Here is a 17,934-nt window from a genome sequence, read left to right as displayed (position 1 = left end):
TCCACACAACAGCAGCTGCAAAGATTTCTGCTTGACAAAAACACTTCCATTATGCCTGATATACAAGAAAACAAACGGCCCAGAGGGGCATGTATGACTCATCTTAGCTATCGTCATTTGCTCGAAGCACCAAAATCCAGTCAAAACACTAACAACAACAAGCACACCTCAAGAAGTTGAGACACACCAAAGTTGTCTAATCTTTACAACTAGCAGTCTGAACCTCCTCTGACATCAAAGGCTGCTCTCCCCTTCTCAATTATTCTACAGTGATTCAGCAATTTACACAAAACTTGAATAATCTTTTACCACAATCCTGTTACCAATATGCTGCTTCCTCCAAATCTTTTAGCAAATCAGAATACACTTTTATACATGTAACACAACCAATAGACACAGCTACAAAAAGGTTTTTAATAAAAACCTGGTCTTTTCATAACCACCTCCAACACAACCATTTAATAATATGCATCAATGCATTCTGAAATTACATCCTACAACACAGTGAATGTCACATTTGGTTCAAGTAGCCTCAATATGACCACAATCCTTGATATAAACATCACTTTGCATAAACAAAGCAAAACATTTAGACAAATCTGTGCTGTTCATCTTTTCAGAAAAAAATGTTATTCAAGAAATCAGCTCCACAGAACCCATGATTCCTGTGGCTACATCACAAAGTTCTTCAACAAATGTCTGCATGTCCCGTAAGAAGGCCAGAGAGGTTTAATGTGAAGTAGTGATGAGTTAGAAAACACAGCAGACTAATCCAGAAGAGAGATGCAGGCAAGAAAACAAGACTGGCCTCGATGCAACAAATATTTAATAATAATGATAAATGTAAAAAATTAAAAATCACCTTCTTTATACTTTAGATTCTGGACCACATGAAAATGAAAACAAAATACTTTTTATATATGCAGAGACACAAACACAAATAAACAGAGTATCTTTCCATTACACAAGCAAATAAACAAAAATTAAACCAAAGAGCAGAAAACAACTCTTATTGTATGTGTGTTGTACATGTGTTATACTGTGGACTGTAGTTATGACTGTATTGTGTTACCTTTAAAACGATCATTTTAGTTGATGCTCAATTATCATAATGTCCTTTTTTGTGGAATAAATTCAAGTTAAATTTCATATTACAATATTTGTAAGGATAAAAAAAAAACCTGCATCATAATTACAGTAACTATTGCTTGATTAATTTTACTCTAACAAGTTGTACTTTAATGTACATTATGGAACAAAACACACACAAATGATCACTTTGTGATGACTTTCTTTACTGTAATTCTGGATTTATTTCTAATTTTTAATAATTTTTTTACAGATTCTTTGATTTCTTGTGTCTGTAGAACATAAATGATTGGGTTCAACATTTGGGAAAAGACAGAGGTCAGAGACAGGTTAATGATGAGGGCATTTGGATGTATTTTGGTACCTATAGTAAGTGTGATTAATACGGGGAGAAAATAGATGGCCGCTAATGAAAGATGACCTGTGCAGGTTTTAAAGGCCTTGAGTCTTTCCTGAGCTGTGGCCACTTTAGACAATGCATAGCCAATACATGAATAACTAAACAAGATGAATATCAATGGAAGCCAAAGAATAAGACACACTAACACCATACCAATTACATAGCTGGGGAAATAGTCATTACACGCAAGCAGGAATATCTGGAGATGATCACAGAAATAGCTGTTAAGAACCACAGATTTACAGAAGGAAAGTCTTGTAAGAAGACCAGCTGCAATGAGTACTGCAATTATGACAAAGACCCAGAAAGAGGCAATCAAAGACAGCATGAACCTGTTGGTCACCTTCGCTTGATAGTGCAGTGGGTCCATGATAGCTATCAGTCTGTCATAGGACAGTGCAATCAGATTAAAAGCCTGCATTGAAAGGCTTGTGTAGCAGAAAAAAAGGAACGTCAAGCAGTCATTGTAGGGGATGTAGTGATGGTTAAACAGAAAGATATCAAGAACCTTTGGCACCAAAGCAGTGCTACTAAACAGGTCTGCAAATGCTAAATTAAAAACTACAACATATTTTGGAGTTCTCAGATTATGATCCAAGTATATGACGATCATCACAAGTGTGTTTCCCAGCACTGCAACAACATAAACAAAAAAGAGAAAGACATAGTAATAATTGATATTAGGTATACCAATAAATCCCCTTATTATGAAGTATTCAGGTCTCACAAAGGTGATGTTTTTTCCAAGAGCTGAGTTAAAAAACTCCATTGTAAAATTTCAGTCAAACTCATACTGTCTGAAGCACGATGTCTACTGTAGAGAACAGAGCTGCACGTCAGCACTGTGTTCTGTGATGTACACAGACTGGAGCTCCTCTCTGACCTCTCTTTTGTCTGATCCCTTGAGTCCATTGTACGTAACAATCAGAAAAAAAAACAATCCAATGACCTTACTGCATTCATGAAATATACTCACAGGATTCTTTGCTGCAGCTTTCTATTGAAAGGCGTTGAAGCATCCACTGTATTTTCATGTAGTTTGTTCATATTACAGGATAAGGCTGGTATTGTTCAGGATTTTTCTTATTGTCAACAAATCCCATAAAAGACCAAAATCAACAGGGCATCATGGCTTTCTTTCATTACTTTTGCACTTTCTGTCTTTGGCATTCAACCCTAAGCCCATTCATCCCCACTGAGGACGTTAACTGTTAATAATAATTTATTGCATGTACTACATGTAGTTTTTGGAAACTATTTTTTGCAATGGATTAAAGCCCCGTTTCCAACGATTAATACGGTACAGTACGGTTTGGTTCAGTTCAGATCTGTATGCTTTTTTTCTGTTTCCACTGCCAAAACTTGTGGATGGCACCAATGGAACCGCTCCATATCGTCTCCATTTTTGGTCACCCCTCTGTTGGGGTACCTACAGTAGCACACAGATCTGGTACTAAAAGGTGGAGCTGTGAACACTGCAGTCCATTGATTGGTCAGTAGCAGACAGTTTTATAGGTAAACTGTAACTATAACATGAAAGGATGTTTTGCTGCCTCTTGCAGCAGCTATAGTCGGAGAAAAAATAACTTAATTCACTGGGCCAACTGCCGACGACTTTTAGGGTGGAATGTTAACTTGTAATATTACTCAATGCATGAGATCACAACGTTGGTCAATCAACACAACTTCAATATTCCATATGACAACTTTGACCATGACTTTAGGTTTTATATGACATACACTTTTAGGAATGAGTGGATCTTTAAAAGCGCTGTATGTAAGAATGTGTCCAAAACAGTTACTGCACTCAAATTCAAAACACTGCTGCAAGTCGTGTCCGCCCCCCTCTCCTACAGATTCGAGGTTGCTGGACAACGGCATGCTGGAGACTGATTTGTTTGACCATGGGCGGCTGCCGTGGCAGGGCCGCGTCACCGCGTCCGTGATCTTCGGTTTTCCAACGGACCGGTCGAGCAAGTCCGGCTTCTCTGCTGCTAACGCTGCTGCTGGGATACAGCTAAGGAGGAGCCGGCTGCTAATGCTATGTACCGTGACACTGCTAATGCTGCTTGCCATGCTGCTGTAGGTCAGTCATGACTGTAACTGATGCTGAGACTCTACTGACTGCGTGACTGGTAGACCGCGGTGAGTGGCGCAAACACAAATTCAAAACATAAACATGATTTGTGGACCGTAAAATATTTTTTTAAATGCGAATATTCTGGCCGTACTATTGTTGTCGGTGAGATCAGTATGTTATATGAACATTATTCCTTAGTCTCTGTGACATATTAGGAGGATTTTATGACTATTTGCTTTAGATTTCTTACATATAGCTCCTTTAAACGTTTATAAATATTAATTTTGGCCAGGTAACATGAACTGCATATATTCTAATCCTCACTCAGAGAGAAGAAAAAGGTTGCATAGCAAAAGGCTACGGCAACACTAAACCCCTGAGCCTGCCTTACAAGGACGAAATGCACAAACCCACTATTTCGAAATATCAAATAGAGAGAAACTCACTGCAGCCTGTTTTATTTTATTCAGAAGATGTCAGTGTGCAGCCTCATTCTGTGGAGAATAAACGGGGTGCAGACTTCCATCTGTGTCACCGGTAATGAGGAAATACAGTGAGTGCTGGAAGGAACAGTGAGTGACAACAACCCCACCCACATGAAAGAGTACTGTTTGCAGTGGAAACACTAGGGTCTAGGTAGGTAGGTAGGTAAGAGATACTTTTGGCTCCAAAGATACCATACCGACAGTCACTGGTGGAAACTGGGCTTAATTTGGCCCATGTTTGGTGCCTTAGTGAGTACCTGCTCAACATGATGTGGCAAACAAACACAGTTGGCGACTAGCCAGTGAACATAGTAAGCAATTCAAGAGCAAAATATTTCCCTTTGGCATTAGAGACCAAAAACAGAACTAAGAGAGCAGGCACTGGATTTACATTCAGCTAGGTGACCATAAGTGTAAATCTAAATAAATGAGGACATTGCTGTGTCACTGCTGGATGTGTAAATAAGCAACTTTTAGCTAACAAGGTTATCATCTTAACTTTCAACAACTATCAGAGACTGATGTTTGCCAAGTGGACTATCAAACTCAAACACACACTCCAGCACTTTACAAAACTTTCACTGAACTCTGTTCAGTGAAAGTTTTAAAGTTTTTTGCAGTGAGACAAAGGTGGACAATACCACAGAAAAGTAATCAGTACAATGAGCTGTAAGTTAATGTTAAGGCTCGAAGTTAATGTGTTTAATGTGTTTGCTGAAAATAAAGCCCATTTACTTTTCCTTTGAACAACAAAAAGAAGAGGCAAAGGACAAATCGCAGGGATCAACTGACAAGGTTTTGCACGTCACATGAACTAAAGCATCTAACGTTTTTGTTAGCATCGTGGCTAGTATTGACAGGGGGTTGAGAACAACGTTAGTGAAGGTACCATGACCCCCAGTGTCATTTCAACAATGCTGACGTTTAAAAAGAAACGCCATGTTCTGCACATTTCATATCATTTCCACTTAACAATTAAACACAAAGAGAAGCAGCATACATGCACTTGCAGTATAAACCTATGTCAGTGTCTCTTCTCCTTACCTTGTTAATCATGGTGAAATCATCCCACTGAATGGCCAGAAGTGATATAGTGATATTTACAACAATATGATCGAATCAGGTGAAATCATCTTTTAACCTAACAAGATCAAAACCAGGCCTTACATAGTATAGCTGGCATCAACCTCTATAGTTTGTCTGACCAAAGTAGCAAAATATTGGCTGCACAAAGGCATACGGAGTGTCAGGATCCCCCAGTTTTCCCGTACCTTCCTCCTGATGCCACATCTTATAGCTTAAAAGCTCAGTTTTTTTGGTTCAGCACTTTATCAAAACTTAGTTCTGGGTTATCAACGCTGTGGGTAGTGCACCCCATCACACAGCAGCTTTTAGGAATTTGTGCTGGTAGACGCAAGCAGACACCTTCACACAATACAAAATCAATAGAATCAGTGAATTGGTTTCCCCTCCAGTCTGGGCGTTGATACAGGGTGTAAAGCAGGTGTCTCGTGCAGGAATAAATCAGGGCCTACTACTGCAGGATCATTTTTTATCCACTTTAATATATACAAGCACATAAGCTTTAATAGCTTTTGACCTATTGAGCAGGGAAATACCCGTGCTGACATACACATCTGTTACTAGGGCTGATGCTTCAAAGCATCGAAGCTGTAATGGTTGCTGTGCTTTTTGTTTTGTCTTTTTTTACATGTAAACTGGTGAGGGAATTGAAAGCAAGTGGCCAGTGAAAGACGCAAATGAGACCAGTGTCCCCAGTGAAGTCACTTACCTCTGCTTCAAGCAAATAAATTAGCTGTCCAATTGGAAAGGTAACAGGTGAGATTAACTGCAGAGGGTCATCCACAGCGAGCAGCTGTAGTAAACTGCTTGCTCTGCATCAAATGGTGCGACCCAACCCACTGTGTTCAAGTTATTAATAACTTAGTGGTTTAGCTTCTGAAATCATGCTTAAATCACATAAAATCCTGTGGATTGTTTGTTTGCTTTCACACCACAAACGTACCACACCAGAGTCCCTTTGGAAGCTCACCAATACACACCTTTTCAAGTGGTGTCAGTTTGGTTGTGTTGATCAGGATTTGATTTAAACCTTTCACACCACCCCAAATGAATCATGATAACCGGGCAGATGGACCTGAGCTTCTTTAAACCAAACTAATCAAGTCAGGTGTGACATCACCCTTAGGGCCTCTATGCTGCGTCGCATGGGGACCTTCAGTGATTAATCTTTATCGAATTAAATAATATACACTCTAGTCAGTCTCCATTGTCTTACAAGAAGGTACTTTATTACCAATCTAGCGCCAGGAAGCCAAAACTCCACACAACTGTGGATGCAAAGATTTCTGCTTGAATAAAACACTTCCATTATAATTGATATACAAGAAAACAAGCTACCAGAGGGGCATGTATGACTCTACCTGGTCATTTGCTCTTAACACCAAAATCCAGTCAAAACAAGTAACCACAACAAGCACACCTCAAGAAATTGAGACACAACAAAGTCGCTAAATCTTTACAACTAGCAGTCTGAACCGTCTCTGACATCAAATGCTGCTATCCCCTTCTCAGTTATTCTTAGGTAATTCAGCAATTTACAAAAACATTTGGTATTTTTTTTTACCACAATCCTGTTACCAATATGCTGCTTCATCCAAATCTTTTATCAAACCAGAATACACTTTTATACATGTAAAACGAGCACAGCAACAAAAACGGTTTTTAAAACCTGGTTTTTTCATAACCACCTCACACACAACCATTTCAAGTCGCTGTATGTAAGAATGTGGCCAAAACGGTTACTGCATTCAAATTCAAAATACTGCCGAGAGTCGTGTCCGCCCCCCCATCCTACAACACAGTGAATGTCACATTTGGTTCAAGTAGCCTCAATATGACCACAATCCTTGATATACACATCACTTTGCAAAAACAGGGCAAAACATTTCGGCAAATTTATGCTGTTCATCTTTTAGAAAAAATGTTATTCAAGAAATCAGCTCCACAGAACCCATGATTCCTGTGGCTGCATCACAAAGTTCTTCAACAAAAGTCTGCATGTCCCGTAAGAAGGCCAGAGAGGTTTAATGTGAAGTAGTGATGAGTTAGAAAACACAGCAGACTAATCCAGAAGAGAGATGCAGGCCAAAAAACAAGACTGGCCTCGATGCAACAAATCTTTAATAATAATGATAAATGTAAAAAAAAATTAAAATTACCTTCTTTCCATTACACAAGCATATAAACACAAATTATACCAATTAGCAGAAAACAAATCTTATTGTATGTGTGTTGTACATGTGTTAAACTGTGGACTGTAGTTATTACTATATTGTGTTACCTTTAAAATGGTTATTTTATTTGACGCTCAATTATTATAAAGTCTTTTTTTGTGGAATAAATTCAAGTCAAATTTCATTTTACAATATTTGCAAGGGTAAAAAAAAGTACTTAGTATTTACAATAACTATTGCTTGATTCATTTTACTCTGACAAGTTGTACTTTAATGTACATAATGGAACAAAATATACACAAATGATCACTTTATGATGACTTTCTTTATTGTAATTCTGGATTTATTTTTAATTTTTAATAACTTTTTTGCAGATTCTTTGATTTCTTGTGTCTGTAGAACATAAACTATTGGGTTCAACATTTGGGAAAAGACAGAGGTCATAGTCAGGTTAATGATGAGGGCATTTGGATGCCTTTCACTAACAAAAGTATATGAGATTAATACTGGGAAAAAATAGATGGCCGCTAATGAAAGATGACCTGTGCAGGTTTTAAAGGCCTTGAGTCTTTCCTGAGCTGTGGCCACTTTAGACAATGCATAGCCAATACATGAATAACTAAACAAGATGAATATCAATGGAAGCCAAAGAATAACACACACACACACCTGACCAATTACATAGCTGGGGAAATAGTCATTACATGCAAGTGGATATATCTGGCTATGATCACAGAAATAGCTGTTAATGACCACAGATTTACAGATGGAAAGTCTTGTAAGAAGGCCAACTGCAATGAGTACTGCAATTATGACAAAGACCCAGAAAGAGGCAATCAAAGACAGCATGAACCTGTTGGTCACCTTCACTTGATAGTGCAGTGGGTAAATGATAGCTATTAGTCTGTCATAGGACAGTGCAACCAGATTAAAAGCCTGCATTGAAAGGCTACTGTAGCAGAAAAAAAGGAATGTCAAGCAGTCATTGTAGGGGATGTAGTGATGGTTAAACAGAAAGATATCAAGAACCTTTGGCACCAAAGCAGTGCTACTAAACAGGTCTGCAAATGCTAAATTAAAAACTGCAAAATATTTTGGAGTTCTCAGATTATGATCCAAGTATATGACGATCATCACAAGTGTGTTTCCCAGCACTGCAACAACATAAACAAAAAAGAGAAAGACGTAGTAATAATTGATATTAGGTATACCAATAAATCCCCTTATTATGAAGTATTCAGGTCTCACAAACGTGATGTTTTTTCCAAGAGCTGAGTTGAAAAACTCCATTGTAAAATTTCAGTCAAACTCATATTGTCTGAAACACGATGTCTACTGTAGAGAACAGAGCTGCACATCAGCACTGTGTTCTGTGATGTACACAGACTGCAGCTCCTCTCTGACCTCTCTTTTGTCTGATCCCTTGAGTCCATTGTACGTAACAATCAGAAAAAAAAATCAATCCTGGGGCGTCAGTGGCTTAGTGAATAGAGCAGGCGCCCCATGTACAAGGCTGTTGCCGCAACGGTCTGGGTTCGAGACCAGCCTGTGGCCCTTTGCTGCATGTCATCCCCTCTCTCTCTCCCCCTTTCACACTTGGCTGCCCTGTCCATTTAAGGCAAAATGCTCAAAAAAGTAAATCAATAAATAAAAAGAAAATCAATCCAATGACCTTACTGCATTCATGAAATATACTCACAGGATTCTTTGCTGCAGCTTTCTATTGGAAGCTGTTGAAGCATCCATTGTATTTTGATGTAATTTGTTCATATTACAGGATAAGGCTGGTATTGTCAATTTTTTACGATTGTCAACAAATCCCATAAAAGACCAAAACCAACAAGACAGTAATCTTTCTTTAATTACTTCTGCACTTTCTGTCTTTGGTTTAACCCCAAGCCCATTCATCCCCACTAAGGACGTTTATTGTTAATATTTACAGCATGTTATACTTGTAGTTTTTGGGGAGAATTTTCTGCAATGGATTGATTTGGCCCATGTTTGGTGCTCTAGTGTACCTGCTCAACATGACATGGCAAACAAACACAGCTGGCAATTAGCTCGTGAATACAGTATGCAGTTGAAGAGCAAAATATTTCTCTTAGGCATTAGAGACCAAAAACAGGGGGATATTCCATCAACCTAGCTAAGAATATCCAGACTAAGGTCTAATATTGAAGTGTGACTAAATGCCAACTCCCAATCTAGCGCCATCCCGTTCCTCTAAGTGAAATCAGCTGACTCCAACTGACGCTAATTCAAGCCTCACCTGTTAAGACTCAACTCATGCACGCGCCCAGGGAAAATAAAAAGCCCACACTAGTCGAGACTATAAGGACATAATTATGAAAAAAGGCAATACTGCAGCGATTAATAAAGCAAGGGAGGTGGCGTGGCAGACTATTGCTGACAGGCTAAATGCGTAAATGACAAAGAAAATTCTGCATTTCAGCATAATATCATGTTCTATAAATCCTGCATCAAAGGGACAAAATACATGTAGGTAAGACCACCTATTAAATCTAACAATTCAAGTATGCCTAATGAAATTCACCAAATGTGTAAATTAATATTAGTGATAGACTATTTAACACATTTATCTATTGATTCCTATGTAAATTTCAGATGATGCATTTAATTAGCCTAGGTATTGATTTGGTGTGTTTGCAAAACTTTAAAAACTGTTTTTAACAATTTGTTCCAATTGCAATTAGTAGTCCACATTGTGGTTAATTATTGAATTTAATATTGTAGTTTTTTTCCTTGTAACTATCATATATGATTCTAGGTTTTTATTGTTATTCAGTATGTTTTTACTATGTATATAATTGTGTCCTGTGTGAGGACCCCAGGAAGAATAGCCATTACTCCCACAGGCTAATGGGGATCCTAATAAATAAACAAATCAAACTATTTTATGTGAATCATCGCATTTATCACATAATTGATTGTAGATTACGACATTTCCGAAATGATCAGTTTATAGGAAATAATCACATGACATTTATCTATTGATTGTAGAAAATGACATGTAGCAAATCCATCAATTCAGTGGAGATGAGGAAACCTGTGCAGGTGATAGTGAATCAATTATCTGTTTCTCATCATTTGGGAGTCAATAGGTTCTGTGCACCAGCTCCATTGCTTCAGTACAGGACAGGAAATACTCATGCCTACTTCCTTTCAGGAAGTAGTGGAGCTGGTGCACAGAGCCCATTGTAATCTCTATCCCTTATCATATCAAAATAAGGAAAATATCTTTAAATGTATGGAATGTGCTATAGGATGAGGAACAGACAAACCACAATGGTGTGTGTCCCATTTTCATCCCTCACTGTTTTTACCTCTCTGCAAACAGTTGCCTTACTTAGCCTCTCAGCATCACCAGCACTATACAGGAATGTACCGCTAGCAAAGAACCTCAGTGCAATACTGACTGACTGCACAGTGGTCAGAGACTGGCTGCTGTGTGTGACCTTCATAATGTGTGGTTCCAGCAAACTGCATAGATACACCATGCTTTGCCTGCTGAACCGGTACCTCTCCCACAGATAGGAGTCTGTCTGTATCAGTGGGTTGGTCCTGTCCTGGAAGACCCTTGGGGCTGGTGGTGGTTGGAAGGCCCTCTGGACAATGTGGGCCTCCCCATCAACAGGATCCTCAATGAAGGGGCATGCCATTATTTCCTAATTTACTCTCTCTTGCTCTGTCTCTGTGTCTCTCTGGGTGTGTCCCTCTCCTTCTCTTGGATGCACTCCTTATATGGCCATTGTCAGTTGACCTTAAGTGGCTGTGAATTTGCTAGCCAATTGGAAACAGAGCAGGGTGGGGATGGGAGGGCAATCACATATTCATGTGGTTTGGTGTACATATACTAGGGTTGGGAATCTCTCTGTGATAGATGATTCGATACCTATCTAGATACACGGGTTACGATACAATTCAAAAATGATATATTTTTAACACAGAATGATTCGATACGATTCGATACAGTGTAGGAACGATACGATTCGATGCGATTCGATGGTTAACATTTGTTGATGTAGACATTAATCATACATTATAAAATAAAGAAGCCAATTCTATAAAAGTGACATTCTTACAGTGTTTTCAGATTTGTAAAAGACCACATCCCCAAGCATTGTTGCTGTATGGCACTGGCAAAAATAAAATAAAAAGACAAACAACAACAAAAACAACAAAAGCGGCTTGGCTGCTCCCTGGTTTATCCAATCAGCATTAGCTTCTGTTCCTCAGCTCCACCGGTCAAGCTGGCGCTGATGTTTACATCCATTATCGTTGTCAGTAATGCCTGCTACAGAGCATGCCGCCGGGTCTTGCGTTGTTTTAGAGATGCAAACTGTTAAAGCCAGTCAACGGATTGCTAGTCTTGCGATACCCGAATCCATGACTCTACAATCAATTCATCTAAGGATTCATGGCTGATTCGTATCGAGGAGGCTGCTACCGACGTAGCCGTATCTCTCGCTTGTCAAACCGGATAGCCGGTCGTATCGGTTAATCGTTCCCAACCCTAACATATACAATCTTTTTTGAATGCCTCAGTTTCATTTTATTATAGTTTTGTTTTTATTAGTTTGATTTTGGCTTTACTGTTGTGGTTTTTTTTTTTTCAATGATCTTATTTTTATTACATTTTAATTTGTTTTTTAATAGTTAATGTTGGGCAGCACGGTGGTGTGGTGGTTAGCACTGTCGCCTCACAGCAAGAGGGTTGCCAGTTCGATCCCGGGTGTGGGAGCCCTTCTGTGTGGAGTTTGCATGTTCTCCCCGTGTCAGCGAGGCCTCTCTCCGGGAACTCCGGCTTCCTCCCACAGTCCAAAGACATGCACTCTGGGGACTAGGTTAACTGATAACTCTAAATTGTCCATAGGTGTGAATGCGAGTGTGAATGGTTGTTTGTCTCTATGTGTCAGCCCTGCGATAGTCTGGCGGCCTGTCCAGGGTGTACCCTGCCTCTCGCCCGATGTAGCTGGGATAGGCTCCAGCCCCCCCGCGACCCTCAAGAGGATGAAGCGGTTAGAAGATGAATGAATGAATGAATAGTTAATGTTTTTAATTATGTTATATATTTTATGATCTACATATTATTTTATCATTACATGACAGTTATGAGCGTGTAAAAGCACTGGCAGAACTTTTAGGTGGTGACTGGTTGGTTTTGTGGCACAAATATAACGCTGTGCCAAGTCGGGCGTTTGTGCTGGCAAACTTGAGCACGCACAGAGTGGAGAGGTTGAGAGAGAGTAGGAGACTGTTTGAGCAAGTGTGGAGTAGCCTGACTGCGTGAGAGGGGGGTTATTGCTGCATGCTAATATAGATAATGATAAAGACACTGCAACAAAAAGGTTTTATAAAAACCTGGTCTTTTCATAACCACCTCCAACACAACCATTTAATAATATACATCAATGCACACTGTAATTACAGTACAGGCCAAAAGTTTGGACACACCTTCTCATTCAATGCGTTTTCTTTATTTTCATGACTATTTACATTGTAGATTCTCACTGAAGGCATCAAAACTATGAATGAACACATGTGGAGTTATGTACTTAACAAAAAAAAGGTGAAATAACTGAAAACATGTTTTATATTCTAGTTTCTTCAAAATAGCCACCCTTTGCTCTGATTACTGCTTTGCACACTCTTGGCATTCTCTCGATGAGCTTCAAGAGGTAGTCACCTGAAATGGTTTCCACTTCACAGGTGTGCCTTATCAGGGTTAATAAGTGGAATTTCTTGCTTTATCAATGGGGTTGGGACCATCAGTTGTGTTGTGCAGAAGTCAGGTTAATACACAGCCGACAGCCCTATTGGACAACTGTTAAAATTCATATTATGGCAAGAACCAATCAGCTAACTAAAGAAAACGAGTGGCCATCATTACTTTAAGAAATGAAGGTCAGTCAGTCCGGAAAATTGCAAAAACTTTAAATGTGTCCCCAAGTGGAGTCGCAAAAACCATCAAGCGCTACAACGAAACTGGCACACATGAGGACCGACCCAGGAAAGGAAGACCAAGAGTCACCTCTGCTTCTGAGGATAAGTTCATCCGAGTCACCAGCCTCAGAAATCGCAAGTTAACAGCAGCTCAGATCAGAGACCAGATGAATGCCACACAGAGTTCTAGCAGCAGACCCATCTCTAGAACAACTGTTAAGAGGAGACTGCGCGAATCAGGCCTTCATGGTCAAATAGCTGCTAGGAAACCACTGCTAAGGAGAGGCAACAAGCAGAAGAGATTTGTTTGGGCCAAGAAACACAAGAAATGGACATTAGACCAGTGGAAATCTGTGCTTTGGTCTGATGAGTCCAAATTTGAGATCTTTGGTTCCACCCGCCGTGTCTTTGTGAGCCGCAGAAAAGGTGAACGGATGGATTCCACATGCCTGGTTCCCACTGTGAAGCATGGAGGAGGAGGTGTGATGGTGTGGGGGTGTTTTGCTGGTGACACTGTTGGGGATTTATTCAAAATTGAAGGCACACTGAACCAGCATGGCTACCACAGCATCCTGCAGCGACATGCCATCCCATCTGGTTTGCGTTTAGTTGGACGATCATTTATTTTTCAACAGGACAATGACCCCAAACACACCTCCAGGCTGTGTAAGGGCTATTTGACCAAGAAGGAGAGTGATGGAGTGCTGCGGCAGATGACCTGGCCTCCACAGTCACCGGACCTGAACCCAATCGAGATGGTTTGGGGTGAGCTGGACCGCAGAGTGAAGGCAAAGGGGCCAACAAGTGCTAAACACCTCTGGGAACTCCTTCAAGACTGTTGGAAAACCATTTCAGGTGACTACCGCTTGAAGCTCATGGAGAGAATGCCAAGAGTGTGCAAAGCAGTAATCAGAGCAAAGGGTGGCTATTTTGAAGAAACTAGAATATAAAACATGTTTTCAGTTATTTCACCTTTTTTTGTTAAGTACATAACTCCACATGTGTTCATTCATAGTTTTGATGCCTTCAGTGAGAATCTACAATGTAAATAGTCATGAAAATAAAGAAAACGCATTGAACGAGAAGGTGTGTCCAAACTTTTGGCCTGTACTGTACATCCTACAACACAGTGAATGTCACATTTGGTTTAAGTAGCCTCAATGTGACCACAATCCTTGATATTAACATCACTCTGCAAAAACATGGAAAAACATTTACACAAATCTGTGCTGTTCATCTCTTTCAATTAAAAAAAAAATGACATTAAAGCATTCAGTTCCACAGAACCCATGATTCCTGTGGCTGCTTAACAAAGGTCTTCAAGAAAAGTCTGTATGTCCCGTAAGAAGGCCAGAAAGGTTTAATGTGTATTGATGAGTTGGAAAACACAGCAGACTAATCAAGGAGAGAGATGCAGGCAAGAAAACAAGACTGGCCTCTATGCAATAAATCTGAAATAATAATAATACAGGTTAAAATAAAAAAATTAACCTTCTTTTATGGTTTAGATTTTGAACCAAATGGAAAAAAAAGCAACATTTCTTACACACACACACACACACACACACACACACACACATAAATATATATATATATATATAGATAGATAGATAGATAGATAGATAGATAGATAGATACAGTAGAAAGAAATGTGCAGAGACACAAACTTTGAAGACAAAATGAAGTATCTTTCACTTACACAAGGATATAAAACAAATTCAATCAATCAGCAGACAACTACCTTTTTGTATGTGTGACTGTAGTTATTACTGTACTCTGCTGCCTTTAAAATGGTTATTTTATTTGACGCTCAATTATCATAATGTCCTTTTTTGTGGAATAAATTTAAGTTAAATTTCATTTTACAATATTTGCAAGGGCAAAAAAAGTACTTAGTATTTACAATAACTATTGCTTGATTCATTTTACTCTAACAAGTTGTACTTTAATGTACATAATGGAACAAAGTATACACAAATGATCACTTTATGATGACTTTCTTTATTGTAATTCTGGATTTATTTTTAATTTTTAATAACTTTTTTGCAGATTCTTTGATTTCTTGTGTCTGTAGAACATAAATGATTGGGTTCAACATTTGGGAAAAGACAGAGGTCATAGTCAGGTTCATGATGAAGACATTTGGATGCCTTTCACTGTCAAAAGTATATGAGATTAACACTGGGAAAAAATAGATGGCTGCTAATGAAAGATGACCTGTGCAGGTTTTAAAGGCCTTGAGTCTTTCCTGAGCTGTGGCCACTTTAGACAATGCATAGCCAATACATGAATAACTAAACAAGATGAATATCAATGGAAGCCAGAGAATAAGAACTACTAACAAATAACCAAGTGCATAGCTGGGGAAATAGTCATTACACGCAAGTGGATATATCTGGCTATGGTCACAGAAATAGCTGTTAATAACCACAGATTTACAGAAGGAAAGTCTTGTAAGAAGGCCAGCTAAAATGAGCATAGCAATTATGACAAAGACCCAGAAAGAGGCAATCAAAGACAGCATGAACCTGTTGGTCACCTTCACTTGATAGTGCAGTGGGTAAATGATAGCTATCAGTCTGTCATAGGACAGTGCAACCAGATTAAAAGCCTGCATCGCAAGGCTAGTGTAGCAGAAAAAAAGGAACGTCAAGCAGTCATTGTAGGGGATGTAGTGATGGTTAAACAGAAAGATATCAAGAACCTTTGGCACCAAAGCAGTGCTACTAAACAGGTCTGCAAATGCTAAATTAAAAACTACAACATATTTTGGAGTTCTCAGATTATGATCCAAGTATATGACGACCATCACAAGTGTGTTTCCCAGCACTGCAACAACATAAACAAAAAAGAGAAAGACATAGTAATAATTGATATTAGGTATACCAATAAATCCCCTTATTATGAAGTATTCAGGTCTCACAAAGGTGATGTTTTTTCCAAGAGCTGAGTTGAAAAACTCCATTGTAAAATTTCAGTCAAACTCATACTGTCTGAAGCACGATGTCTACCGTAGAGAACAGAGCTGCACGTCAGCACTGTGTTCTGTGATGGAGACAGACTGGAGCTCCTCTCTGACCTCTCTTTTGTCTGATCCCTTGAGTCCATTGTACGTAACAATCAGAAAAAAAAAATCAATCTTGGGGCGTCAGTGGCTTAGTGAATAGAGCAGGCGCCCCATGTACAAGGCTGTTGCCGCAACGGTCTGGGTTCGAGACCAGCCTGTGGCCCTTTGCTGCATGTCATCCCCTCTCTCTCCCCCTTTCACACTTGACTGCCCTGTCCATTTAAGGTAAAATGCTCAAAAAAGTAAATCCATAAATAAAGAAAATCAATCCAGTGACCTTACTGCATTCATGAAATATACTCACAGGATTCTTTGCTGCAGCTTTCTATTGGAAGCTGTTGAAGCATCCATTGTATTTTGATGTAATTTGTTCATATTACAGGATAAGGTTGGTATTGTCAATTTTTTACCAACAAGTCAGTAATCTTTCTTTAATTACTTCTGCACTTTCTGTCTTTGGTTTAACCCCAAGCCCATTCATCCCCACTAAGGACGTTTATTGTTAATATTTACAGCATGTTATACTTGTAGTTTTTGGGGAGAATTTTCTGCAATGGATTGATTTGGCCCATGTTTGGTGCTCTACTGTACCTGCTCAACATGACATGGCAAACAAACACAGCTGGCAATTAGCTTGTGAATACAGTACGCAGTTGAAGAGCAAAATATTTCTCTTAGGCATTAGAGACCAAAAACAGGGGGATATTCCATCAACCTAGCTAAGAATATCCAGACTAAGGTGTAATCTTGAAGTGTGACTAAACGCCAACTCCCAATCTAGCGCCATCCCGTTCCTTCAAGTGAAATCAGCTGACTCCAACTGACGCTAATTCAAGCCTCACCTGTTAAGACTCAACTCATGCACGCGCCCAGGGAAAATAAAAAGCCCACACTAGTCGAGTGCCGAACATGTTGCAAAACATCAAAAAGCAAAGGAAAGGAGCGAGCGGAGGCTTTTTCTTCCTTATGGAAGTGTATGAGGACTATAAGGACATAATTATGAAAAAAGGCAATACTGCAGCGATTAATAAAGCAAGGGAGGTGGCGTGGCAGACTATTGCTGACAGGCTAAATGCGTAAATGACAAAGAAAATTCTGCATTTCAGCATAATATCATGTTCTATAAATCCTGCATCAAAGGGACAAAATACATGTAGGTAAGACCACCTATTAAATCTAACAATTCAAGTATGCCTAATGAAATTCACCAAATGTGTAAATTAATATTAGTGATAGACTATTTATCACATTTATCTATTGATTCCTATGTAAATTTCAGATGATGCATTTAATTAGCCTAGGTATTGATTTGGTGTGTTTGCAAAACTTTAAAAACTGTTTTTAACAATTTCTTCCAATTGCAATTAGTAGTCCACATTGTGGTTAATTATTGAATTTAATATTGTAGTTTTTTTCCTTGTAACTATCATATATGATTCTAGGTTGTTATTGTTATTCTGTATGTTTTTACTATGTATATAATTGTGTCCTGTGTGAGGACCCCAGGAAGAATAGCCATTACTCCCACAACAGAGTGATGGCTAACTATTTTATGTGAATCATCGCATTTATCACACAATTGATTGTAGATT

General features: G+C 39.0%; 3 protein-coding genes across 3 annotated transcripts; all 3 read right to left on the bottom strand.

The window, feature by feature from the left end:
- Positions 1–1,274: 1,274 nt before the first annotated feature.
- Positions 1,275–2,264, bottom strand: LOC125898321 (olfactory receptor 1E5-like). The gene has a single exon (XM_049592092.1). It carries the CDS (start codon positions 2,256–2,258, stop codon positions 1,275–1,277), a length of 984 nt encoding a protein of 327 aa, XP_049448049.1. The 5' UTR covers positions 2,259–2,264.
- Positions 2,265–7,617: 5,353 nt separating this feature from the next.
- LOC125898317 (olfactory receptor 19-like) lies at positions 7,618–8,719 on the bottom strand. The gene has a single exon (XM_049592089.1). The coding sequence runs from the start codon at positions 8,599–8,601 to the stop codon at positions 7,618–7,620; it is 984 nt and encodes a 327-aa protein (XP_049448046.1). The 5' UTR covers positions 8,602–8,719.
- A 6,537-nt stretch (positions 8,720–15,256) lies between these two features.
- Positions 15,257–16,240, bottom strand: LOC125898404 (olfactory receptor 19-like). Its single transcript, XM_049592191.1, has one exon. It carries the CDS (start codon positions 16,238–16,240, stop codon positions 15,257–15,259), a length of 984 nt encoding a protein of 327 aa, XP_049448148.1.
- Positions 16,241–17,934: the final 1,694 nt, after the last annotated feature.

Source organism: Epinephelus fuscoguttatus, linkage group LG12 (genome assembly GCF_011397635.1).
Source record: "Epinephelus fuscoguttatus linkage group LG12, E.fuscoguttatus.final_Chr_v1".
NCBI classification, from domain to species: Eukaryota; Metazoa; Chordata; class Actinopteri; order Perciformes; family Serranidae; genus Epinephelus; species Epinephelus fuscoguttatus.
This window is presented reverse-complemented; position numbering and strand designations above follow the sequence as displayed.